At 40.8% G+C, this 21,257-nt stretch overlaps 3 protein-coding genes across 4 annotated transcripts in view; 1 reads left to right on the top strand and 2 right to left on the bottom strand.

Moving 5' to 3' along the window:
- The window catches only part of serinc4 (serine incorporator 4), a 30,593-nt gene extending 19,426 nt beyond the window's left edge, over positions 1-11,167 (bottom strand). Inside the window, exons 1-2 of one of the 2 annotated variants that reach the window (XM_085770135.1) lie at positions 10,965-11,167; positions 2,606-2,824 (exon numbers count right to left, since the gene is read on the bottom strand). In XM_085770135.1, coding sequence (XP_085626261.1) covers positions 2,606-2,725 — 120 coding nt within the window. In that variant the 5' untranslated portion in view covers positions 2,726-2,824; positions 10,965-11,167. Of the gene's footprint in view, positions 1-2,605; positions 3,101-10,964 lie in introns of those variants that run through there. The other variant, XM_085770126.1, reaches the window with a different exon arrangement.
- A 918-nt stretch (positions 11,168-12,085) lies between these two features.
- hypk (huntingtin interacting protein K) lies at positions 12,086-14,365 on the top strand. Its single transcript, XM_085770089.1, has 4 exons — positions 12,086-12,305; positions 13,257-13,312; positions 13,501-13,552; positions 14,117-14,365. The coding sequence occupies exons 1-4, from the start codon at positions 12,144-12,146 to the stop codon at positions 14,210-14,212; spliced, it is 366 nt and encodes a 121-aa protein (XP_085626215.1). The 5' UTR covers positions 12,086-12,143; the 3' UTR covers positions 14,213-14,365.
- Positions 14,366-14,752: 387 nt separating this feature from the next.
- Positions 14,753-20,746, bottom strand: mfap1 (microfibril associated protein 1). Its single transcript, XM_085770080.1, has 8 exons — positions 20,552-20,746; positions 17,932-18,148; positions 17,696-17,834; positions 17,420-17,607; positions 17,048-17,317; positions 16,811-16,970; positions 15,636-15,725; positions 14,753-15,081 (listed from the first exon to the last, which is right to left on the bottom strand). Exons 1-8 carry the CDS (start codon positions 20,631-20,633, stop codon positions 14,902-14,904), a joined length of 1,326 nt encoding a protein of 441 aa, XP_085626206.1. The 5' UTR covers positions 20,634-20,746; the 3' UTR covers positions 14,753-14,901.
- Between the last annotated feature and the right edge of the window lie 511 nt (positions 20,747-21,257).

Raw genomic sequence — 21,257 nt, 5'->3', positions numbered from 1 at the left:
AAGCCAATCGCCAAAAACCCAGAGACCAAACCCATCATCGATCTAGAACCAACAAGAGTCTAAATGGAAAGTTTGGGCTGATGGTAGCGTTAGATGAAAATTCTGTGGATTATTACTGCAGTTCATCCAGAGGGGAACATGAACATCTGGACTGGATGTCATGGCAACTCAAACTATAGTCATTGACTCAAAAGGCCAGGGGATCAGCAGAGAAAACAGGAGCAAAATATAATTTGTACATCCAATAAGTGTGAAGATGTTTCAATAAGGACCAAATGGGAAAGACCAGGTTCCTGTTGGTTCAGTAACATTTACTAAAACTACAGTGGTCAGCAGCTTCAGGAATCAACTGAGTGTCCAGCACTCTGTCTCAAACAGAAAACTGTATTCAAAAAGACAACGATACTATACGAGGTCCAGATGTGCGTCCACACTACTACGTTTTCTTTTTAACCCAGGGCTGGCCTGTGGGATTGTAGCAACAAAACAAGTCAAGGTGCATATAAGGCAGGAACCGCTGATCAAAAATGTTGCAAAGGGTGTCAACATTGCCAGAGCCGGCCCTGTTAAAATACATTCATTATCATTCTGTTGCATTTCATTTTCTACCTCTAGTCAACATGACAGAGACTTTTGGAAAAGCTGTGACCCAGTTTTAGTTTGAGTCTGGGGGTGTGAAGTACTGTGGATGGATGAAACTGAGACTTTTGGAAATAAAGATGTAAATGCCCACATTGGGTCTTTATCAGCCTCAGCTACAGAGGTGAGAACTACATGATAATGTGTCACACAAGCTGATGACCTTGTTATCTTTGCTGCAGTTGTTGAGGAATTTAATTTTACACCTGCATTTCTGCAGGGTAGACAATCTGCTTCCTGTTTACACAGGATTCAAGAACGCCCAGGTATGCGTACGTTTATGGGTGTGATTGTCTGGACGAAGGTTGTTGGAAGGAGTGCGGATGGAGCCTCAGTTCATGTGCCACCTGATACAAAAGCCACAAAACAGCAGGTGCGTGATGTCACATAGAGATTTCTCTCTTTTTCTAGGAAAGATGAAGGGGAATCAGCTGACAGACTGTGGTGTTTGGTAATCTGCATCACTGCTGAGGGAAAATATTGGACAAAAGTCCCATGGGAATCCATAAATATGTAACAGGTACCGGGCTGCCGATGCCTGTTGCCATGCAGTTGTATTTATGTCTGAGAACTGAGCAAAGTGTACAGAGTTAGCAGGGCAGAGGAACCCATAAATGTATATAGAAAAGAAAATAATTTGCAATTGATGAGTGGATGAGGAAGGCATCTGATTGGCTACAGATAATTTCCTCTTGTATGGCATTTGGGTCATGTCAGGGTAATCTCAGCCATTTGTAAATGCAGATTAAACTGTTTCACAGTATAAATGTCACAACATACATAGAATTGAATGGGAATCTAAATACATCTGTGATTTTCACAATATATATTTAAAACAATATAAATTAGTGTGTGCATTTTTTTCATTTATAGAAAGATAGAATATAGAATGACAAAAATGACGCAATTTTGTGTGCATTACTAAATACATTTTGTGTAATGTATGTGCTCATTCATTTTGACACTGACTTGACTCCACAGCTTGAACTCTAAGTGATCAGTTGTCAATCATCACAGTCATTTTGGAGCTTTGAACTATTGGGCCATGAAGGACAGGAGCTCTGACTGGACTCACAGCTGTCTGATTCACACAGCTCTAAACAACTGTCACTGAGAAACCTGCTGTTTGATGCTGGCAGCAGTGACAGTGACTGGGCTCTGCAACCAGAAAATAGTGTGTGGGCACAGGGTTTGGTTTTCTACCTTTGTTTCACATCTTATCATCATAGATTCTGACATGACTGACTCTCTTTACACCTTGGCAGATTCACTTGTTGCACTGCTCTCATCTCATCTCTGACAACTCTTCACAAACCCTTGAGGAGTGTGAACCCACACTGAACAACACAATATGAACACCTGGCGATCTGATACAACTGAGAGGAGCGACACAACAGACTTACAGCAGCAGCAACAAACACACTGACTATTCTGCACTGCAGACTGTATATTCCTGCTGTTTCAACCAACTCGATATGACAGAGAAACACTGCAGTTGGCCCCACTATCACTGACACCCACCCACTGCCACTGCACAATGCACATATTTGTATTGTTTCATTTTTAAATGTCAAGACGATCTGAGCACCTTCATTTTAGTCCTCTTAATAGTGTATTATTTTGATTTTACACCAAACATATGTTTATAAAATATGATGCATCACCACTACATTACAAACGCTGCTTAAATGCTAATGCATTAGTGTATTAGTATATAATCTATAGTAAAATGTAGGCATGCATGGAAGGCAGCATTCTGTATGAGAGGTCCTCTTTTACATGTCCACTGTTCTGAAAGCAGGACAGCAACTTGTAATGAAGTACTTTACACTCTGGTATTAATACTGTTACTTAAATAAAACAGCTGCTTACTTCCTCCACCACTAAATGAATATCTGACCCTGAAAAAGCCTTCAGACTCCAGCTGCAGGCGCTGCCTCCTGTGCTGCTGCTCATCAGCACTCACCTGATAGGCCACCATGTTGAGGAAGTAGTTGTAGATGCCACTGCGGTTCATCCCCTGAGTGGCCGACATCGTGCCCTTAAACTGCTTCTCCTCGGCCACCGCGGTTCTACATTTGGCCATGAACCTCCAACAGCTTTTCTCTCAAATGGCCTGCAAAGTCGGTACGGTCACATCCTCACGGGAGGGGGGTGGCGTGGGGAAACACCGCATCTAACAGGCCTGTCAGGAGATGGAAATAAAAAGTAAAGCCACAGCGCTCAATCCGGCAGGTCGTCCCTACTCTCTCCTTATGCTGGATTAGCGGTAAATCTAGTCCAGCTGGGCTCCCTGCAGCCGAGAGCCTCAGCATGAGCGCCGCTTCAGCTGCTCTCAGTCCAGCCTCACTGGGGAATAAGTTGTTTTTTTGCCCATATCCTTCCTGCGTGCTTTGGCTCTGTGGCTGCGTTGGGTGCTGCCAGAAAAGAGGGAGAGGTGGTGGAGAATGCCCGGTGCCCTCCCCCTATCCTACCCGCTCAGATTAGGCAGAGAGGGGGAGGAGTGGGTGAAGAGGAGGAGGAGGAGGAGGAGGAGGAGGAGGAGGAGGAGGAGGAGGAGGTCGACAGTGACCATGTGTCAGTCCCGGCCATCTGTCCCTCCCTTCCCCACCCCCCCCCCCCCCCAGCAATGCACCAACTCCGCACTAAGTGAGAGACTGGTGTTTAATCCAGATTTATAAAATTAAACAATTAACCCCGTGTGATTTGTAGATGCTGATGCCTGACTCCTCACAAACCTCCAGCTGTAAATATTGACCCCCCCCCACCCCCCCCTTCACCAGACCTCGTCTGAGTCTGTGTGTCACAGAAAGAGGCCACGTCCATAATCCCAACAAGTTATCACGACTGCATTACGACCCAGAAACAGTGAAGTGGGACGGACCAAGCGCAGCGCTGTCTGTGATGGAATCAACAAAAGCAGGCAGCATTAGGAGATGTGCTCACAGCTTAATATAAAACAGGGCAACGGAAGTTAGGAATGGGGGGGGGGTCTCTAATGGAGGGATGAAAATTCACCCAGTGGAGAGTAAAAACTTTGTTATGGATTATGGTTAATGTTTTGACTTCCATAGGCCTACATGAGCTGCAAGAAATTCTCTCTGAACTCTGCCTGATAGGTCAGTCACCAGATTTATCACCGTTTATCACGTTTTCTCCTGGCCTGATGACACGACCAGCTGAAATCTAATTATCTCCAAATATACACGCATCAGCCACTTCATCAGGTGCACTTGCTTGGACCCCTTTCACTTCAGAAGTGCTTTAAAGGGATAGTTCACCCAAAATTCAAATTTCACTCATCATCTACTCACCCTCATGGGGGGGGTCCGCGCAGCAGTATTTGTCCATAATGGTTGTGAATGGATACCAACTTTCTTCGTCCAAAAAGACACACCAAAAAACATCCAAATACCTCCATAGTGCTCGTCTGTAATGTCCCTCTTGTATTGAAGCCCCGATATCAGAAATTGTTCCGAAAAAAATTAAATAAGTCTATATTTTAAGCTTGTTTGTAGCGGAAGCTCCCAGTGTCTCAGTTCACTGCTCTTCCTGTGTCAGTGCAACCGGCGGAACAATTTCTCATGTCGGGGCTTCAATACAAGAGGGACATTACATACGAGCACTATGGAGGTATTTGGATGTTTTTTTGTGTGTCTTTTTGGACGAAGAAAGTTGGTATCTATTGACAACCATTATATGGACAAATACTGCTGCGCGGACCCCCCCGTAACTCAGAGAAGGGACGGAGGACTCTGAAAATTCTCACAGCTCTTAGTCGACATGAGGGTGAGTAGATAATGAGTGAAATTTGAATTTTGGGTGAACTATCCCTTTAACTCTTGGTGTCATGGACTCAACAAGCAGCTGGAAAGATGAGAATCTCCTGTTCCACCACATCCCAAAGGTCAAAGCTCTGCTGGACTGAGATCTGGGGACGGTGGAGGACGTTTGAGTTCAGTGAACTCAGCATTGTGTTGAAGAAACCAGTTCCTCTGTGATCCTACTGGAAGCAGAAGATAGTTCACTGTGTCATACAGGGACGGACACGGTCAGGGACCTGACTCACGTCCTGATCAGAGTGAACGTGTAAATAAAGCTTTTCATAAGTCTGTGATCAGTGCCATTGTAGAAATACTGAGGTTGTTTCTGTGTTGCTCGGTAACAGTGAAATGAAACAATGTCAGTGTGTGCGTGTGTGTGAGCTGTTAAAAAGCGCTGAGTGCACGAGGAGAGAGTCAGATTAGATTTGGGTTAGTGTGCAGGGCGGAGCGCCGAGATAATCCTGTGGTTGTTCAGCCTCCTCTCAGTCACGATGACCTTCACTGGGCCAGACGGGACGTTAGCAGCTGCAGCCTGTTTGGGTCTGAGCGCGGCTGCTGCACTCAGCCAGAGACTGTCACAGCCAGTGACAGTTTGTCACTGTGCTGCTAGCCAGCGGGTGACACACATACGAATGTCTTACATGTCTGTATCCACAAGATGAAATGATAAAGGCCCAGTCTCTCGCTGTGACCTGTTGAACTCACAATAATAAACCCCCAACACACCCAGCCATCCCTGCATGAACTACACATTGATCAGCTGTGAACTTTAAATGTTACACTGATGCTCAAACTCAAAATACTGTCACCGCTAGAGATGTCACGATAATAGATTTTCTGGGTACGATTATTGTCAGAGAAATAATCACGGTATTACGATTATCACGATTATTATGCATTAATTAATTTCACAACACTATTAATGCGTAAAACCAAATATAGTTAAAATATACATTACTAATTATAAAATATTTTAAATAACTATTATGACCAATTATTAATCCGCCAGGGGAAGTGTTTGAAATATTCAAGTCATTAATTGTCATCGATACCAAATAGTTAATAAACGTTATTTTTAATCTTTTTTTATTAATTACAAATAACACTCTAGCATTTAAAGGGACAACGAGGAGTTTTGGAAAAGCGAAGCGTTTTCACACTACATTTATGAGCCTCCGCGCGCACCGTAAAATTCTTTGACCGGCGCAAGACGGACTCATGTTTTCATTCATCAATAATTAAAGTCAGAGGTTCAAATACGTTGAGTTACCGTCGTAGTTCCGACCATTTATGGCCATTCAGCTGCGTTATTCTCATTAAGGAAATGCTGGTCGACTCGACCAGCATTTCCGCCACCACTAATAATTACAAAATAACGATAGAGACAGAACGATATATTTATCGAAAATGGGCCCATTAACAAGTGTGGGTAGCGGAGATTCATCCACATTAACGTGAGACTTTTTTATAACCGAATAGAAACTCCTTGTTGTCCCTTTAAATTCCTAACAATTCAATGCTACGTTAGATAAATGGACCAGTATCTGTGAATTTACCTTTACTTTGGTGCTCATCTGCCGACACGGTTCATACATAATCTTTTTTTGGAAAAGGAAGGCATTTAGGAATCTTTGCGATCAATTAAAGCAGATATCAGTGGAATGTTTTTGTTAATATAAGTCCTAAATAGTCCTATTTTCCGTCAGCAATCACTTACATTTCAGCCTAAACACGAGTCTCTCCGTCACTCTGCTCTGCTGTAACCCGAGGAGAAAATTTTCCTTGTGGGATACAAGTGTTATCCAATGAGGGGAGAGAACGGCATGAAGGGCTGTGTGTGCAGCCAAGGGATGCGCGTGAATGTGGTGACGTAGCACGAGGACCAATTGATGCCTGACAAGGGCGGGGGCTGCTAACTCATGGTGCGTTCAAGGAAACTCGTACTTTGTGTTTTTCCTTCCTGTGAAGTCATACCAGTTCGATCTGGTACGAGTTCACGGGTCGGAAGTTGCGAGTGGCCGTTATAGGGAACTTTCACAGACAACAGGACGGTAAAAACACGAGCTACGGGTTACCTGGAACGCTACCAAGTCGTAGTTGTGACTTGAAGCTGTAACTTACGGTTTCAAAAGCCTGCCTTGAACACAGCATTAGCCGAAACGGCCGTGCCGATGATATCTGCTTTAATTGTGGCATTTAATACCGTGATTAGTTGTGAAAACAAGTAATTGTGACATCTCTAGTCACCGCATCTGTTTATGATCTTTAAATCTAGCCAGGTTCATGACACCCTGGTGATAAACTACAAAACCCAACTGATCTGATGAAATGTATGGAAAGAATATAAGTTGGTAAAAATAACATATTGGAGTACAGGTCAACAAAAATACAGGGCAAAGGAGAATTAGAAACACCCCCTCATGGTTGTATCCATCCGCCGTTCGGACTAGTTCCAGGTCACATCATGTGTATCCAGAATATTGCTGGTTTGAATCCTGAGTTGATCTTTACTGTATGTTATCTCCAGAGTCTCTCCCTGTTCAAAATAACTGCATTCATCAAAATCTATATTAAAATATTAAAATTATATTACCGTAAATTAAAAATATCCAGCTTCTTACTCTATTTCAGAATATGTATTTCATATTATGCAACTGGATTATAATTGTGCTGATGCGTGTGCTCATTACTTAAATGTTCCAACAAAGATGCAAAGAGGAGCTAATATGCTGCAGGGTCACTTCTAAAGTCCATATTAATACATACATAGAGTATTGACATAAGTATTGACATAGAGTACTGAATGGGTATTGACATAATCAAGTAAGTGGGGAAGCTCCTATGCTAATCAATGGCCAGTGTCTATTTTTGTTCATTTTGCAGTGACATCAGTTTGTTCTGACGTCAGTGGTTTAATAAGAAAAGAAGAAACCTCAGCACAAACAACAACAGAGCTGATCTGGACCTGTTTACTTGCATGTTGGAAAAAATCAGCCTGTGCCAAAAACTTATTGTGTAAATCTTCAGAGAAGCCACAGTCTCTACAGATTCACTTTCTAAGAACCGAGCAACAAACAAGAGGTTAAATAAGAGGCTATAGCTTTGGTCCAGACTCAGCTAAGAGGCTTGGACTTACAAACCCACTGAATGAAAACTCTCAGAACCTGAGAGCAAGTCAGTTGTTGTAGTTGTAGGATTATGAGTCGGAGGTCAAGGAAAACAAGGCCAAACAACCCTACCTGTCTCCTAGTCAGTTATATTCAACAGGTGTCACATTCAACTGCACACAAATTGTCGTCTGTCCGTGTTCTACACAAACAACCTAAACAAAAGTATATACTGTATGTAATCCCATTGGAATTATGAAGATTTATCTGAGATGTCTGTCAAAATTTGGCAAATCACATATTTTCATTCTGTGACAACTTATCAACATTATATGAGTTGTTTCCTTGTTTTTTCATTTTTAATTTTGGATTTCTTATCATGACGAAAAAGGTTCTACCTCCTAAGTTGATAGTTGGTTTTATAAGGTACAAATTCTGAGCACTGATCAGCACTTTTAACGCACATGACCAATCAGGCTCTGCTTCTTTATCATGTTGTCACTCTTTGACTCAATGACAGGTGCCACAAAGGCAGACAAGACATTGGGTATGAAAACAATGTCTCACACCAGAGATTTATCAGGAAACTAAATAGAATTTGATTATAAGTATTAATAATTATTATTTTGATTAAGACTTTTGTATCAGTATGCTTTGAGAACCTTAAACTTCCAACAGGATGATGTGTCTAAATATCTAATGTGTGTTCTCATCAATCAAAAACTGTACAGCTGAGATGTATTGACGTCACAGCCACCTCTAACAGGTCATCAGAGAGCCTGGCTCAGTCCACCACTCTGCTCCAAACTCTAGACTGAAACATCTCTTCAACAACAAAATTGATAATCATGAAAATGAGGAAGATTGGTTCATGGTCCCAGGAGGATACACCGCCATGAGGTGGACAAATGTGGTTCATACAAGTTGCTAACTACTGAGGTTTTTATATTTTTACTTCTACTCTTCATTTCAGGAGATGATATTGTACTTTTAACTCACTACATCGATCTGACAGCTACTTTTCAGAAAAGGATGTTATAGTCACAGGATATAATCACCTTCGTGTAATTTATATATTGATGTATATATATTTATCACAATTAGTTAAACTAAATTTGTTTCCTTATATTATTTTATTTATTCACAAACACTACAAAATGTGTTATTCTATTTATTTTACTCACTGGTGCTCATTACATTGACTCATGTTTGTTGATCCATCGCCACTGACATTGCTGTGTATATTGACTGACCCCAGCGCACTGGTCACAGAAGATTTGACACCCTCTTGGCGTCAAATCTTGAGCAGTTCTACCATTTTGAACAGGAATCTTTGTGAGGACACTTACAAAGACACATCAGATTTAAATTTACATCAGCTATCATTTTTACTTTATAGCTATATAGTAATGTATTTTAAATAATTGTTTCACTGGCTTCTTTTTCTTTTTTTACAGATTTATATTTAGGCTACATTTAGGGAGAAGAACCTGTCAGTGACTGAAAAAGGGAAAAAAAAGACTTTATTAAGCCTATAGCTTAGTCATATGAACACTAGTGTTAATTATGTTACATCAAGAGATTTTTCTTTTTCAGTTCTGTTGTTAAAACACACTTGAATACAGATTTCAGGAAGAAGAAATTTCACAGTTTCACATCAGATCTCTAATCTCACTCTGGATTATTCCCTCCACCGTGTGTAGGTGTAAACCAGCTCTGAGTCCCTGTGATCAACACGTGTTGCTGTGAGCGGTCCAGGCCGCCGTGGCCCAGCATTCCTGGGGGCCCCTTTCACTCTTAGATAATTGCTGCTGCCTTGTGGGAGAGGAGGAAGTGCCAAAGAGAACAAACAAAGGCAAATTAGCGGATGCAAATCTCCGCTTGAGCGAAAGCACTCAATCTATGGTTTCAATAGGCTTGCGCAATAATAGTTGGCTAAAGTCCAGGCCTTGTTTTTTTTTTTTTCTTTAAAGGACACAAAAAAATGATCCATTCATCAGTCATTTAGGACTCAATTTGAACAAAACTAGAGTAACGGTTTTTGGCCAGCATTGTTTTTCTTAACCTGTTTCAGTGGGTAAATATAACGTTGGGAGTTGTAGATGATTCATGTGCAGTTACAAGCAATAATTGTCCTTCCCATAGAAATACAATGTTCCCATTCATACATGGATGTGTCATGAATGAGTGAACAACCTGCTACTGTCACAGTGGGACTAGAGTCCAGATTTCACCTGCAACTGACGTAATAATGGAGAGAGGTTGGTGTTTTTATTGGTCTGACACCAGCATCAGAATAAAAATGACACTGAGACTGATCTTTCAGCCAAACTTTTTTTCTTTTATCTATTGACTCATGACTGTGTGAGTTTACAATATATGTCCAAACTAACTAACTAATAACTCACACCCACTGCACTCATCAATCAATCAATTTCGCAGCTAGAATCCTCACATGAGCATGCAAATAGAGGCCAACAACCAGGAAAAACCTGATCTAACGTTGAATTTCTAACACAGAGGTATTCATCCGCTGTCCGGCTCAGTAGTGACCTGCTAGTTTTCTTTTCACTTAGCCCAGAGTAAGATCCAGTTCGTCAACAGAAGCTTTAGTCACACTGCTCTCTGGAACAAACTGATTTCAGATCACTACTATTTCCACGTTGAAAACAAACTTAAAAGTGGTCTTAGTTACAACTAGGGATGTCACGATTACTTGTTTTCACAATTAATCGTGGTATCAAACGCCACAATTATTTAATCGTAAAGATTCCTAAATACCGTTACTTTCACAAAACGTTGATGTTGGAACCTTATTGGCAGATGTGCGCAAAAATAAAGGTAAATGCACAGATACTGGTCCATTTAACTAATGTAACATTGAATTGGTAGGAATTTAAATGTTAGCCTGTCATTTTTAATTAAAAAACAAAACAAAAAAACATTAAAATAAACGCAAACATTTGGTATAGATAACAATTCATGACCTGAATACTTAAAACATTTCCCCTGGGGATTAAGAATTGGTCATATATTAATAGATACTTGAAATATTTTGTGTAAACAATGAGTAATGTAATTATATTTTGACTATATTTGATTTTACACATTCATAGTGTTGTGAAATTAATTAATGCATAATAATCGTGATAATCGTAATACCGTGATTATTTCTCTGACAATAATCGTACCAAGAAAATGTATAATCGTGAAATCCCTAGTTATAACTTGTTTCCTCAAGCTTGGAACTACGTAGCTCTCACCTGAGTGTTGTTTCCTTCTCTATGCTGATGTTAAGCACCTTGAACTAACATACAAATAAAACAGACAAGCTTTTGTCATCCTGGCATCTTGCACCTTCACCAAAAAACAGTTGCGTCCTGCAGAGTCTTACCTGAGGCCAAAGCCAGTGTCCTGTCATCCTGGCGCTGAGGCCTGAGGTGATTGGGTCTCCACACAGTCAGGCAGCCATCAGTCATAGAGCAGGATGAAGGGGTTGGTGTGATGACAACCACGTCCCTCCAGCCCCAGCGCCATTCCTCCAACCACCCATGACCACTTTACATGTCCTGAAGGATGAAAGCATGGACACCTGAGAGCGCTGATGTGGTTTTCAGTCCTGCAGGGTTTCTCTTTCCTTTAATCTGATTACAGCGGGTGGATTGAAAAAGCTCAAGCACACGGAAGGCCTGGAAAAGTCAAGAGACAGAGGAAATCTGTTACAGTGGTTGAAAGGCTATTTGCATTAAAGTGCTGTAAACCTCTTATAAGAGACAGGAATAGAAGTCAGAGGAAAACACAGCATGCAGTAATCCGGACAGTTAAAAGACCAAATAATCCACTTATTGTCTTTTTCCGCTCTAAAACAATAACAAGATGCACTGCAATGCATGCATATTAATAGCCTGTATTTTCTTAAACCTTTAGCCTAGATTAATCCATAATTGATTCGGATGAAGGTCTTGAGCATGGTGGCCCTGAGAGCTCGCTATAACTTCACAAATTTGACATGCGTGGTGCAAAAACCATATCACATTCAACAAACCCAATGCAAATTCAGTCTTGTGCTGTTTTTTTTTTTAATAGTTAAATTTATATCTGAATATTCGTTAATGGTTAATTCTGGAAATTAACCACAATCCAATGTCACCGAATAAACTGGTAGGTCGTGAACACTTCTCTCCTAAACTTCTCACTGATTGATGTCTAAAGAGTTAAATAATGCTCCAAACTTTACAAAAAGCAAATATTGTAGAAAATAGCTCAGAACATATTGGTAGCCTAATAGGCTAATCCAAATTTGGACACAGTTTCTGTAAAGGGACACACCTGCAATCTTGCAATCTGCATCTGATAAGTAATCAATAACGCAAATAGCAGAAAATAAAAATACTCCATAAGTAAAAACCTCAAAATGTTAAATAGCTGTGCAAATATAAAATTTTTCCACAAACAGGATAACATTTATTGTAAAAAAAAAAAAAAAAATTCTGCTTCACATCCGGTACTACCTCGTTTTACGTCCGACGTTTGGAGGAACCTTTCTTTTTGTTCCGGCCTCATTGGAGCAAACATGGCGGCCGAGGGAGACGTCGATTTGGACCTGGAAGCGGAGGAAAACTGCACCGGGAAACCAGTGGAAAAGCCTCGAAAACATGACAGCGGGGCCGCGGACCTGGAGAGAGTCACGGACTACGCGGAGGAGAAGGAAATCTCCAGCTCCGACCTGGAAACGGTGAGAGCTGCCGGCTCACGTTAACGTCAGCCCGGAAACATGCGGCCGCTGCTGCCTTCACTGTCCGCACATCATCGCCGGTCCCGGCCCATGTGAAGAGTTCACCCGTCCAGCCTCATTAAGTCTCCACTTTACTACTTGTTAATTAGATGTAAAAGAGCATTTAGCTTTTGTTTGTGGTTGTGTGGGCAACGATTAGCTCAGTGGCTAACTAACTAGCTATATCTGTATACAGCTTTGTTATAAAGCAAATTTACTATCAGTGACAGTCTTTAACTTCACACATGCAAGAAGAATGTGTCAGCATAGCTTGATAAGCAAGTCATCTAGTCATTACTACAAATGAGCACAATGAACAACAGCAAACAGTCCTGGTCACGACTGAAGCTGACGTCTCAGGCAAAGCCAACTAACAATACAAATCAGAGCAGAGGGAAAGGAGAGATTTAAAAAGATGACGTCTTATATTTGTAAATCAAGATAGTGTTCTCTCTTTACTGGTTTAAGTAAAATGATCTAGTAAAATAAAGATCTTTACATAATTTATTTTAACCCGTTACTGACGTCATTAATTTAGTATCTATTTATATCTATGTATTAGTTATAACTGGTTATAATTTAGCAAAGCTGGCTGTAATGCTGTTCCTGACCTCTGACTTCAAATAATATGTTTGTTTTTTTTAATTGGTTAATCCTTTCCTCCATGTTGAGCTGCCACTGCTACAGATGCAGGTTGTTTGAATGATTAATTACTTATATTTGAGTGATGATTACCAGCAGTAATATAAGAAAATGAATATTCATGATAAACAGTCCCAGACCTTGTAATCCTTATTGATTTATTATGGAAGGGTAATAAATCCCCCTGTATGCCTATGTAATCAGAAAAACTTGAAGTGAAAGAAACTGTGGAAGTGATTTAAAAATGAGTAACGGTGTTTGTTCTTTCAGGCGATGTCAGTGATCGGAGACAGAAGGTCACGAGAACAGAAAGCCAAACAAGAAAGGTAAGATCGGGATTGACCCTCTGACAATGTGTAGTAAGATCTCAGACAAAGCAGAGGTAACTATGAGAAGGCAAATAATATCTGTAATCAGCAGACTGAGTGGTTTTCTGGACCTTTCATCTCATAACATCCTGATGTTCAGTGGTCAGTTTAATAATAAAATGTTTGTCTTGGTTTTGTGTTTTCAGAGAAAAGGAGTTGGCCAAAGTCACCATCAAGAAGGAGGACGTAGAACTAATTGTAAGTTTTTCACTCAGACGTCCTGGCATGTATTTGTTGGGATGTGACTTTCTAGTGATTTTAAAGCCACTCAAATTACTGGTACAGTGTTTAGACACCATGTTAAAGCAGCGTGATAAGAACATTTCATACCAAAACCATGGGCATTAATCTGCTGCTACAGCAGGCTCTCTCTTCTAGGAATTTTTCTATAACTTTTTCAAGTAATCTACCATTTTTTAAGCACTGTAATCAATTTAATAATCAACAGGGACATATACTAAAAAAGCCTGAAATGTAATTAATAAAAGTTAATCTTTCTTGCTGTAGACAGCAGTATGTGTCTAAAATATTGTTTGTAGTTCCTGACTGGAGACATTTCAAAGCTCTAAAGTTAAATGTAAGCATCCTAAGTCCCATCAGACCTGCAGCAAACACTTGTCACTTGTGAATGTTGCATAGATAATCAATAGTAAAACCATTTGTTAGTTGCTGCTCTGGCCATTTTTATAATCAATGTGTCAGTGTGAGCACTTTGTGTTAAGGTTAAAGCTGTAATTTTATTCTGTGTTGGTGCTGATGCAGATGTCGGAGATGGAGATCTCAAGGGCCGTGGCAGAGCGCAGTCTGAGGGAACACATGGGGAACGTGGTGGAGGCTCTGGTGGCTCTCACCAACTGAACAAACAACATTGACACAATGGACTGCTTCACTTTTTTTTTTTTAGCTGAGGCTCAGTCGGTTTAGTGGGACTGAACTGGTCTCAGTGGAATAACTGGTGTAATCTTTACCTCCAAATCTTTCTTTTTTTTTTTAAATAAAAATTTACCTTTGCCCTGCCTTGTCTTTACTTGCAGTGTCACCTAATTTGACTACATGTTTGAAGCTGTAGAAAAGTTTAAATAGAGGTTGAAAATACAGATTTTATTTGCAAACAAATCAAGTGACAACACTTGCACGTCAACATAAATGGAGAATCACCACATTAATTTCAATAGTAAATGTTAGAAGCTGATATTTACAAAATTACTTTGCTGTAAAACTGAAGGAGGTATCGGGGTGTGATGACGTTTGTAGGACAAAGCTGATCTTGCTAAGATTTTTCCTCGTCTTTTTACAGCCAAAATTCCACATGACAACCATGTGAAAACAAACTGAAAACTAGTTTGAGGAGCCAACACTTTAATGTTGTGCACCTTCGTGTCAGATTTAAAAAAATAAAAAAAAACGTTCAGAGGTGGGATCAGTCTATTTGCTGCTTTTGCTCCACAACATAAAGTCCTGGGAAGAGACTGAGCATCCTGGGAGTGGGCAGGATGCAGCTCGGACTCTGAAGCTGCAGTGTGGCATGATGAAGTCGGCGCTGCATCTTAAGTCTTCCTCTTCTGCACTGTGGGTCTGTCAAACACGTCCCTCACGCCTGCCGCCTTCTGCTTGAAGAACTTGCTGTTCTGAGCGCTCTCCTGAGCCCAGGCCGAGTCGAATGATGTGGTGTCCTGGTCCACCAGGTGGGTGTACTTGGTGCGTCCAGACCGACCAAAGTTTTTGACCTTTTAGGGGCAAAAACAAACCACAACAGGTCAAATCAGAAAACTTAATGTAGCCTCCAATGTATACTGTATATCATAACAGATTAAATTGTCCTGAATAAGATGGAAAAGGTGGATGATGAGATGGGAAAGTGACACCACACAGAATAAATCTATTAATTATTTGTCTAAGTATTATAAACAAAATATTTGTTCTATAGTTTTGGAAAAACATTAAAATAAGTAGGCTACATAACATATGAACATGTTTTTAAAAAAAAGGGCAAATTTAAGATGCCAGCATGCTGTTTGTCATATATGCAACTCTAACGTGTTTTGCCTGAATAAGACTCTTATACTTTTAAAGGGTTAATTCATCACACAGCACATTAATGTAGAAACTGTAGCAAACTTAAGAACTTGAAAAAAATATTTTGACAAACTTGGATCTCAAGCTTAAAATTTCAAGTGTGTGATTGATCACGTATGTTTTGCTACAGAAATATCAATAAAAGTCAGCATGTGTTGCCTTGAGTCCAGTATTGTGTGAAATACAAGGAGAAGCAGCAGCTGACCTGCATGACTTTGGGTAAGATGGTTTTGTTGAAGTGGTCCTCCAGAGTGGGCGCGCTGAAGTCTCTCTTGTACACGTCCTCCTCCTCATCCTGTAACACAAATCACAAGTTAGTAACAGTGACAGACCAGTCATGTTTTATTCTTTTTCGACTATTATTATATTATAAGGGACTACGGATGTAAATTAGCAGGCTTGCTATCTCTGGCACATTTATATACTGACTGATGTTCATTAATGTGTATTGTCCCTTTCAAATAAATAAATGTTCACCGTCTTCTCATCAAATTCAACTTTAGAAGCTCCTTCACCAATCTCAAAAAATAAAATGAAAACCACGCTGACTGGTTACTGAGGTGAGCAGTGTTTTACAGTTGTCGCTGCTCCCTGGTGGACAAACATGTTTCTAAATCCCAAACTTCACAAGCATTTGCAGTTTCTACACACGTATCGGCCGATACACTGCTGTAGTTTAGTTAATCAATACAAATTCAGAGCCTGAACCTTTAGCTGGCGAAGTGTCAAACACAGCCTGAGACATATTTGATTTGATTTACATATAAAAGAGGTGACACGTGTAGCATTCCTTCACCTACGAAATATAGCCAAGATCAGACAAATTCTGTCAATGAAAGATGCCGAGATCCTTATTCATGCCTTTGTTACATCTAGGCTCAATTACTGTAATGTTCTCTTATCTGGACTATCCAGATTTTAAGGTGCTTTTACTAACTTTTAAAATCCTAAACGGCTTGGCACCTTTGTACTTGAGTGACTTAATTAATGTGTATGTGCCCACACGGTCTCTACGCTCCCAGGGGAGTGTGTCTCTTTGTGTTCCAAAGGTTAGGAAAAAGGCGGTTGGTGAGCGCGCCTTTTCCTATCGTGATCCAACTCTGTGGAACAATCTCCCTTCGGACATCAGGCAGGCCTGTTCAATTGGGGTTTTTAAAACAAAGCTTAAGACCCACTTATTTACTGTTGCTTTTGGGTCTTAGGTTTTCATTATTAAAGTCTTGCCCTGTTTTAAGTATGTTCTGTATTTTGTTGTTTTGGAATGTCTCTGCTGCTTGCAGTTTTGATGTGTTGTACAGCACTTAGATGAAAAGCGCTTTATAAATAAAATTATTATATACGGTGTCAGACCAAAGTGAATCGCCCTCCACAGTGACCTACCATGAAGAAAGCTCCTCTGTGGTAGTACTTCTGGAGGAACTTGTATTTGCCCTTGGAGGCCTTGTTGGTGACCTGTCTTCCTGCGTTGCGGAGCTCGGCCCTGCGCTCCTCCTCCGTCAGGCTGTGGAATCTGTCGATTTCAGCCTTCTCCTTCTCCATGCTGAGGACAAACACCGCTCGTTAATTCATCACTCAATTAACGGAGCTTATATCCGTTTCGTGTAGCGTTCTACTCACGTTTCTCTGGCCTCTCTGTCCCTCTTGATACGTTTCAGCTCTCTGACTTTCCAGGCTTCGTATTCTTCCTCCTCGTTCTCCCCGTCAGTGTCCAGAGCGTCCAGAGCAGCCAGCGTTCGTCTGTTCTCCTCAAACTCCTTCTTGGCCTCCTCCTCCACGATCTTGAGGGTGTAGCGCCGTCGCTCCTCCGCCTGCTTCTTGAGCTCGGCCTCCAGCTCTCTTTGCTTCAGCTCCTCTGCTTCGCGCTCCGCCACCGTGACTCTGTCCTTCCTGTGGTGCAAACACACGTTGGTGAGGAAGAAAATTACAGGAGCATTTATGAGTCAGATTGTTTCTGTTCTTGGAAACAAGTTTGGTTGTTTGAGTTCATACTTGCGAATGAAGACGGGTTTGAGTCGCGGCTCTGCCTCGTCCTCGCTGTCGGTGTATTCTTCATATTCAGACTCGGACTCGGACTCCTCCCCTGACTTCCCTTCTTCCTCCACCTCCATTATCTCCATCTCTTCATTCTTTCGCTCTACGGCTCGCTGCCGCATCATCGCTCGCCTCCTCTCAATTTCCTGCACACAATGACAGACACAACATTACAAACTCTATTTGATATAATTTACAAGAGTTTGTTCAGTGGCAGCCAGTCAATCACCTCACCTCATCATCCACTTCTTCCTCTTCCTCCTCCTCTTCCTCACTGCTCTCCTCACGCTCTGGGTGCCACGTGCCCTCGTCAGAGTCCTCGCTGCTCTCAGCAACAACTTCAGGCTCTGCGATCTGTCTGTGTCTCGCAAGCCTGAGGACAAAGACGTTGAAATAGCATTTCAGCAACAAAATGTTTAGTAATAGTTTCAACTTAAATCTGCAATCAAATGGTAAGAGCTGAGCTGTACCTCTCCTCGACGTCTTCAGAGACACGGTTGAGCAGACGTTTGAGACGTGGGTCAGAGACATCCTCTTCCTCCAGCTCCACTTCTTGCTCCATTTCCTTTCCCTTCTTCACAAACTGGAAGTCCTCCTCTTCCTCATCCGACGACTCCATCGGTGCATAGTCAGGTCTTTTACCTGACACGTACCTCTTCACCTTCACCTTCTCCATCGAGAGCTCACCTGGCAAATGAAGACACATCTAATGTGAGTTTGGTCTTCAAAATGTTACATTGATTTTTCAATCAAATGTGTTCAGTTTTACCAAAGACACCATCATTATGCATTACAACTCAGAGCAACAGCTAGCAACCAGACGTTTCCCTTTTTATTACTCAAAATGTTATGAGTTATTTTCCAAGAGGAAAGCAACACATAATTTAAATTTACATGCACTGTAGTCAGGGATGCAAACGGGTCAGGACCAAAAAAGAGAGGAATTGTCTGGCGTGTGTGTGTGTGTGTGTGGGGGGGGGGGGGGGGCTCACCATTAACAAATAATTACATTACAATATCATGGAAAAGTCAATTTCCAGTAGTTCAACCCCAACCAAGTATTGAGTGCATATAGATGGACATAGTTTTCAGAAGGCCAACATTTCTATATTAAAAATGCTTTAAAAAAAAATCCTTTGCAATGTTTAAATTTTGGAGATACTGAATTTTATGTCTTCACTGAATGTTAGTCATAATTATTACTATTAAAATAAACTGAATAAATAAAGACATGGGATGTTTCATTCAGTGTGTAATGGACATATAGGCCTCTATAATGTGTTCGTTTCACTTTAATTGAACACATTCTACATCGCGGAGGCGACGTCTTTCCACTCAGAGCTTCCTTCACCTCTGAAACGGGGCAGAGCTCCGTGGGAAACACCTGCCTGACACAGCAACGTAGGGAACCGTGCATGTCCGCGGCGCACAGCTCCACAATACACTCGCCATACACAGACATGCACGGGGGAAAACGGCGTCGCCGTCGCACCGACTGCACGCGGATACGCGCCGCTTTAATGAGCGCGCACGTCGCGCGTCTACATTGGAGGTCGGCTGTTATCAGTATAATCAGAGACCATGAATGAGTTCGCCTCACGTGATTGTCACTGTCAGCCTGTTAGAAAAACATTTTACTGACCCCAGCTGAGACGCTGAGACACTGAGACCCCCCCCCCCCCCTCCTCAAAACAAAAACTCTTCGGATCTGAACGATTCACACAAGTCACCTAATTGGTCATGAAAAAAGCGAGTTTCGCTTTTCGGCGCGCTGTTTGCATCCCTGTGTAGTTCAGTGTTAAAGCAGTGTCATAATTTGTTATGCTATGAGTTATACCAGCATGGCTGTTCATAAGGCATGCAACTGAACAAATAATTATAAAAAAAAAAAAATCTGGTACTCTTATTTGTGTATTTCTACTTGAATCGATATCGAAGCATTTCAATCAATATCAAATCAAATCGATATCGAATCGTGACCTAACGAATTGAAATCGAATCGAATCGTGAGATTCTCAACAATACCCAGCCCTACTGGAAACACTTTCTATGTATTCAAAACTACTACTAAAATTTAAACAACTTAATCATTAATCATTTAAAAACATTGAGAAAGAATCTGGTTCCATTGACTCAGTTATGAGGACCATCATCTATCTCGGGATCTTGATCCCTGGCTGTTGAGTGTCTGGTGGGTTAAGACTAGTGACTAAGTGAAGTCACTTTGGGCTCTGGGACAGCCTAAAAACAATTGTTCCAGATCTTTTACATTCCTGTACGCATGTGTATTTTGCAACAATAATAAATGTGCTCAAATCCAGGAACCACACATACTTATAATGTAAGTAAATCCATGTGAGTAACATACAGTACTTTTATCAGTAGCCACAGACTGTATCTCAAACTGTAAATTGTATTACTTGACATTTATTTACACATCATTACATCATGGTTTTGGGTTGTTACTGAGACATTATCCTGATATGTTACATCCTCCATAATTGTTGAACAGTAAACAACAAACTTTATAAAATATATTACACCCAAATCTTTTTGTTGATTATTTAGTTGTTTATAGGGTGTCAGAGAACAGTTGGTTCAGCTTTTATGGTTAGAGTTTATGTTGATGTTAAGGATTATGTTGCTGCAACCAGCTGGAAAGGTTTTTAACAGACACGTAACGATTCAGCCAATTAAGAAACCTTATACTGACGTACACATTTTTCTCTGTTTTAAATAATTTAAGTTGATGAGTTCTTTGAAACTTTTTCTTTAGAGAATATCTATATAGTACACTGTTTAAGAGAGCAATAAAATAATAATGCATTAATACTGAACGTATTGCTGATTAAAGTCGTACAGGAAATTGCTCAGTTGAACTGACTTCACTACAAGCTGTTGTTTGTGTTAGCAGCGAGGTCATACTACGTTACACGGTGGAAACAAATAAAATAACCAATTACATTGATTTTTAATAGGTTTTTTTTCAACTGAACCCGTCAAATGAACAGGTTTGATCTTGGTGAAAACAATGTTAGCAGCAGCCCTGTTAGCCGCTAGCTTAGCCAGCGGCTAGCCGCCTCCTCTCACCCTTCTCGTTGCGGACCGGCACGGCGCCAGCCGTCGACTGGATCGGCGGCAGCTTCATGTTGAGGGCTTCACGACTAGACATGGCTGCCCGGTCGATGGTACCAGCTGGATGAAAACAAAATCGAGTCTTTCAACTTGGACGAAATTAGCTAAGCTCGTCGTCGTTGTGCCTGAAACGGAAGTTTAACAAATTGTAACGGACAGGAAGTGGATTTGTTCCGACGACACACGCGATTCATGGTTCCGCTCAGTGAGACAAAATAAACCATACGGTATGTAACAGTTTTACCAAATTACAGAGTCAAGTCGAAGCGTTAAAAAGTAACAGTCCTCTCTATGTATAAGTGACTGTAATTATTGTTTCACTATGGATCGATTTTTTTTATTCTTCATTTATTGATTGATAGCTCGGTTAATCAAATAAATACATTAATTCATGAAAACAAAAGACGCCACAATTACCCAGGTCTAGAATCATTAAACTAATTAAAGGGGAAAACATCAAATCCTCATATTTAAAGAGCTGTTGTGTCATATGTTTGACATTTTAAGAGAAAAACAAAAATTATCAAAATATGTTTGTTTTTTAACCAAGTATCAGTTAGTCTACTCAATGTTTAAGCTTTACTTATCTGTACATGTAAAAGCATCATACTTTTCCATTTCAGCCAATTTCTTATTCAACCCATATGCATATCTAAAATAT

Source organism: Trachurus japonicus, chromosome 3, assembly GCF_045865225.1.
Source record: "Trachurus japonicus isolate A0001 chromosome 3, Traja_1.0".
Classification (NCBI taxonomy): Eukaryota; Metazoa; Chordata; class Actinopteri; order Carangiformes; family Carangidae; genus Trachurus; species Trachurus japonicus.
Note: the sequence above shows the minus strand (reverse complement) of the source record. Positions and strands in the feature narration are given on the sequence as shown.

Coding starts and splice junctions, on each gene's coding strand:
- hypk (XM_085770089.1), top strand. CDS start 12,144: ATGGCGGCCGAGGGAGACGTCGATTTGGACCTGGAAGCGGAGGAAAAC. Junction 13,313..13,500: donor CAGAAAGCCAAACAAGAAAG/GTAAGATCGGGA, acceptor TTGTGTTTTCAG/AGAAAAGGAGTTGGCCAAAG. Junction 13,553..14,116: donor AGGAGGACGTAGAACTAATT/GTAAGTTTTTCA, acceptor GTGCTGATGCAG/ATGTCGGAGATGGAGATCTC.
- mfap1 (XM_085770080.1), bottom strand. CDS start 20,633: ATGTCTAGTCGTGAAGCCCTCAACATGAAGCTGCCGCCGATCCAGTCG. Junction 17,835..17,931: donor TCTGAAGACGTCGAGGAGAG/GTACAGCTCAGC, acceptor CTTTGTCCTCAG/GCTTGCGAGACACAGACAGA. Junction 15,726..16,810: donor ACAGAGGAGCTTTCTTCATG/GTAGGTCACTGT, acceptor TTTGTGTTACAG/GATGAGGAGGAGGACGTGTA.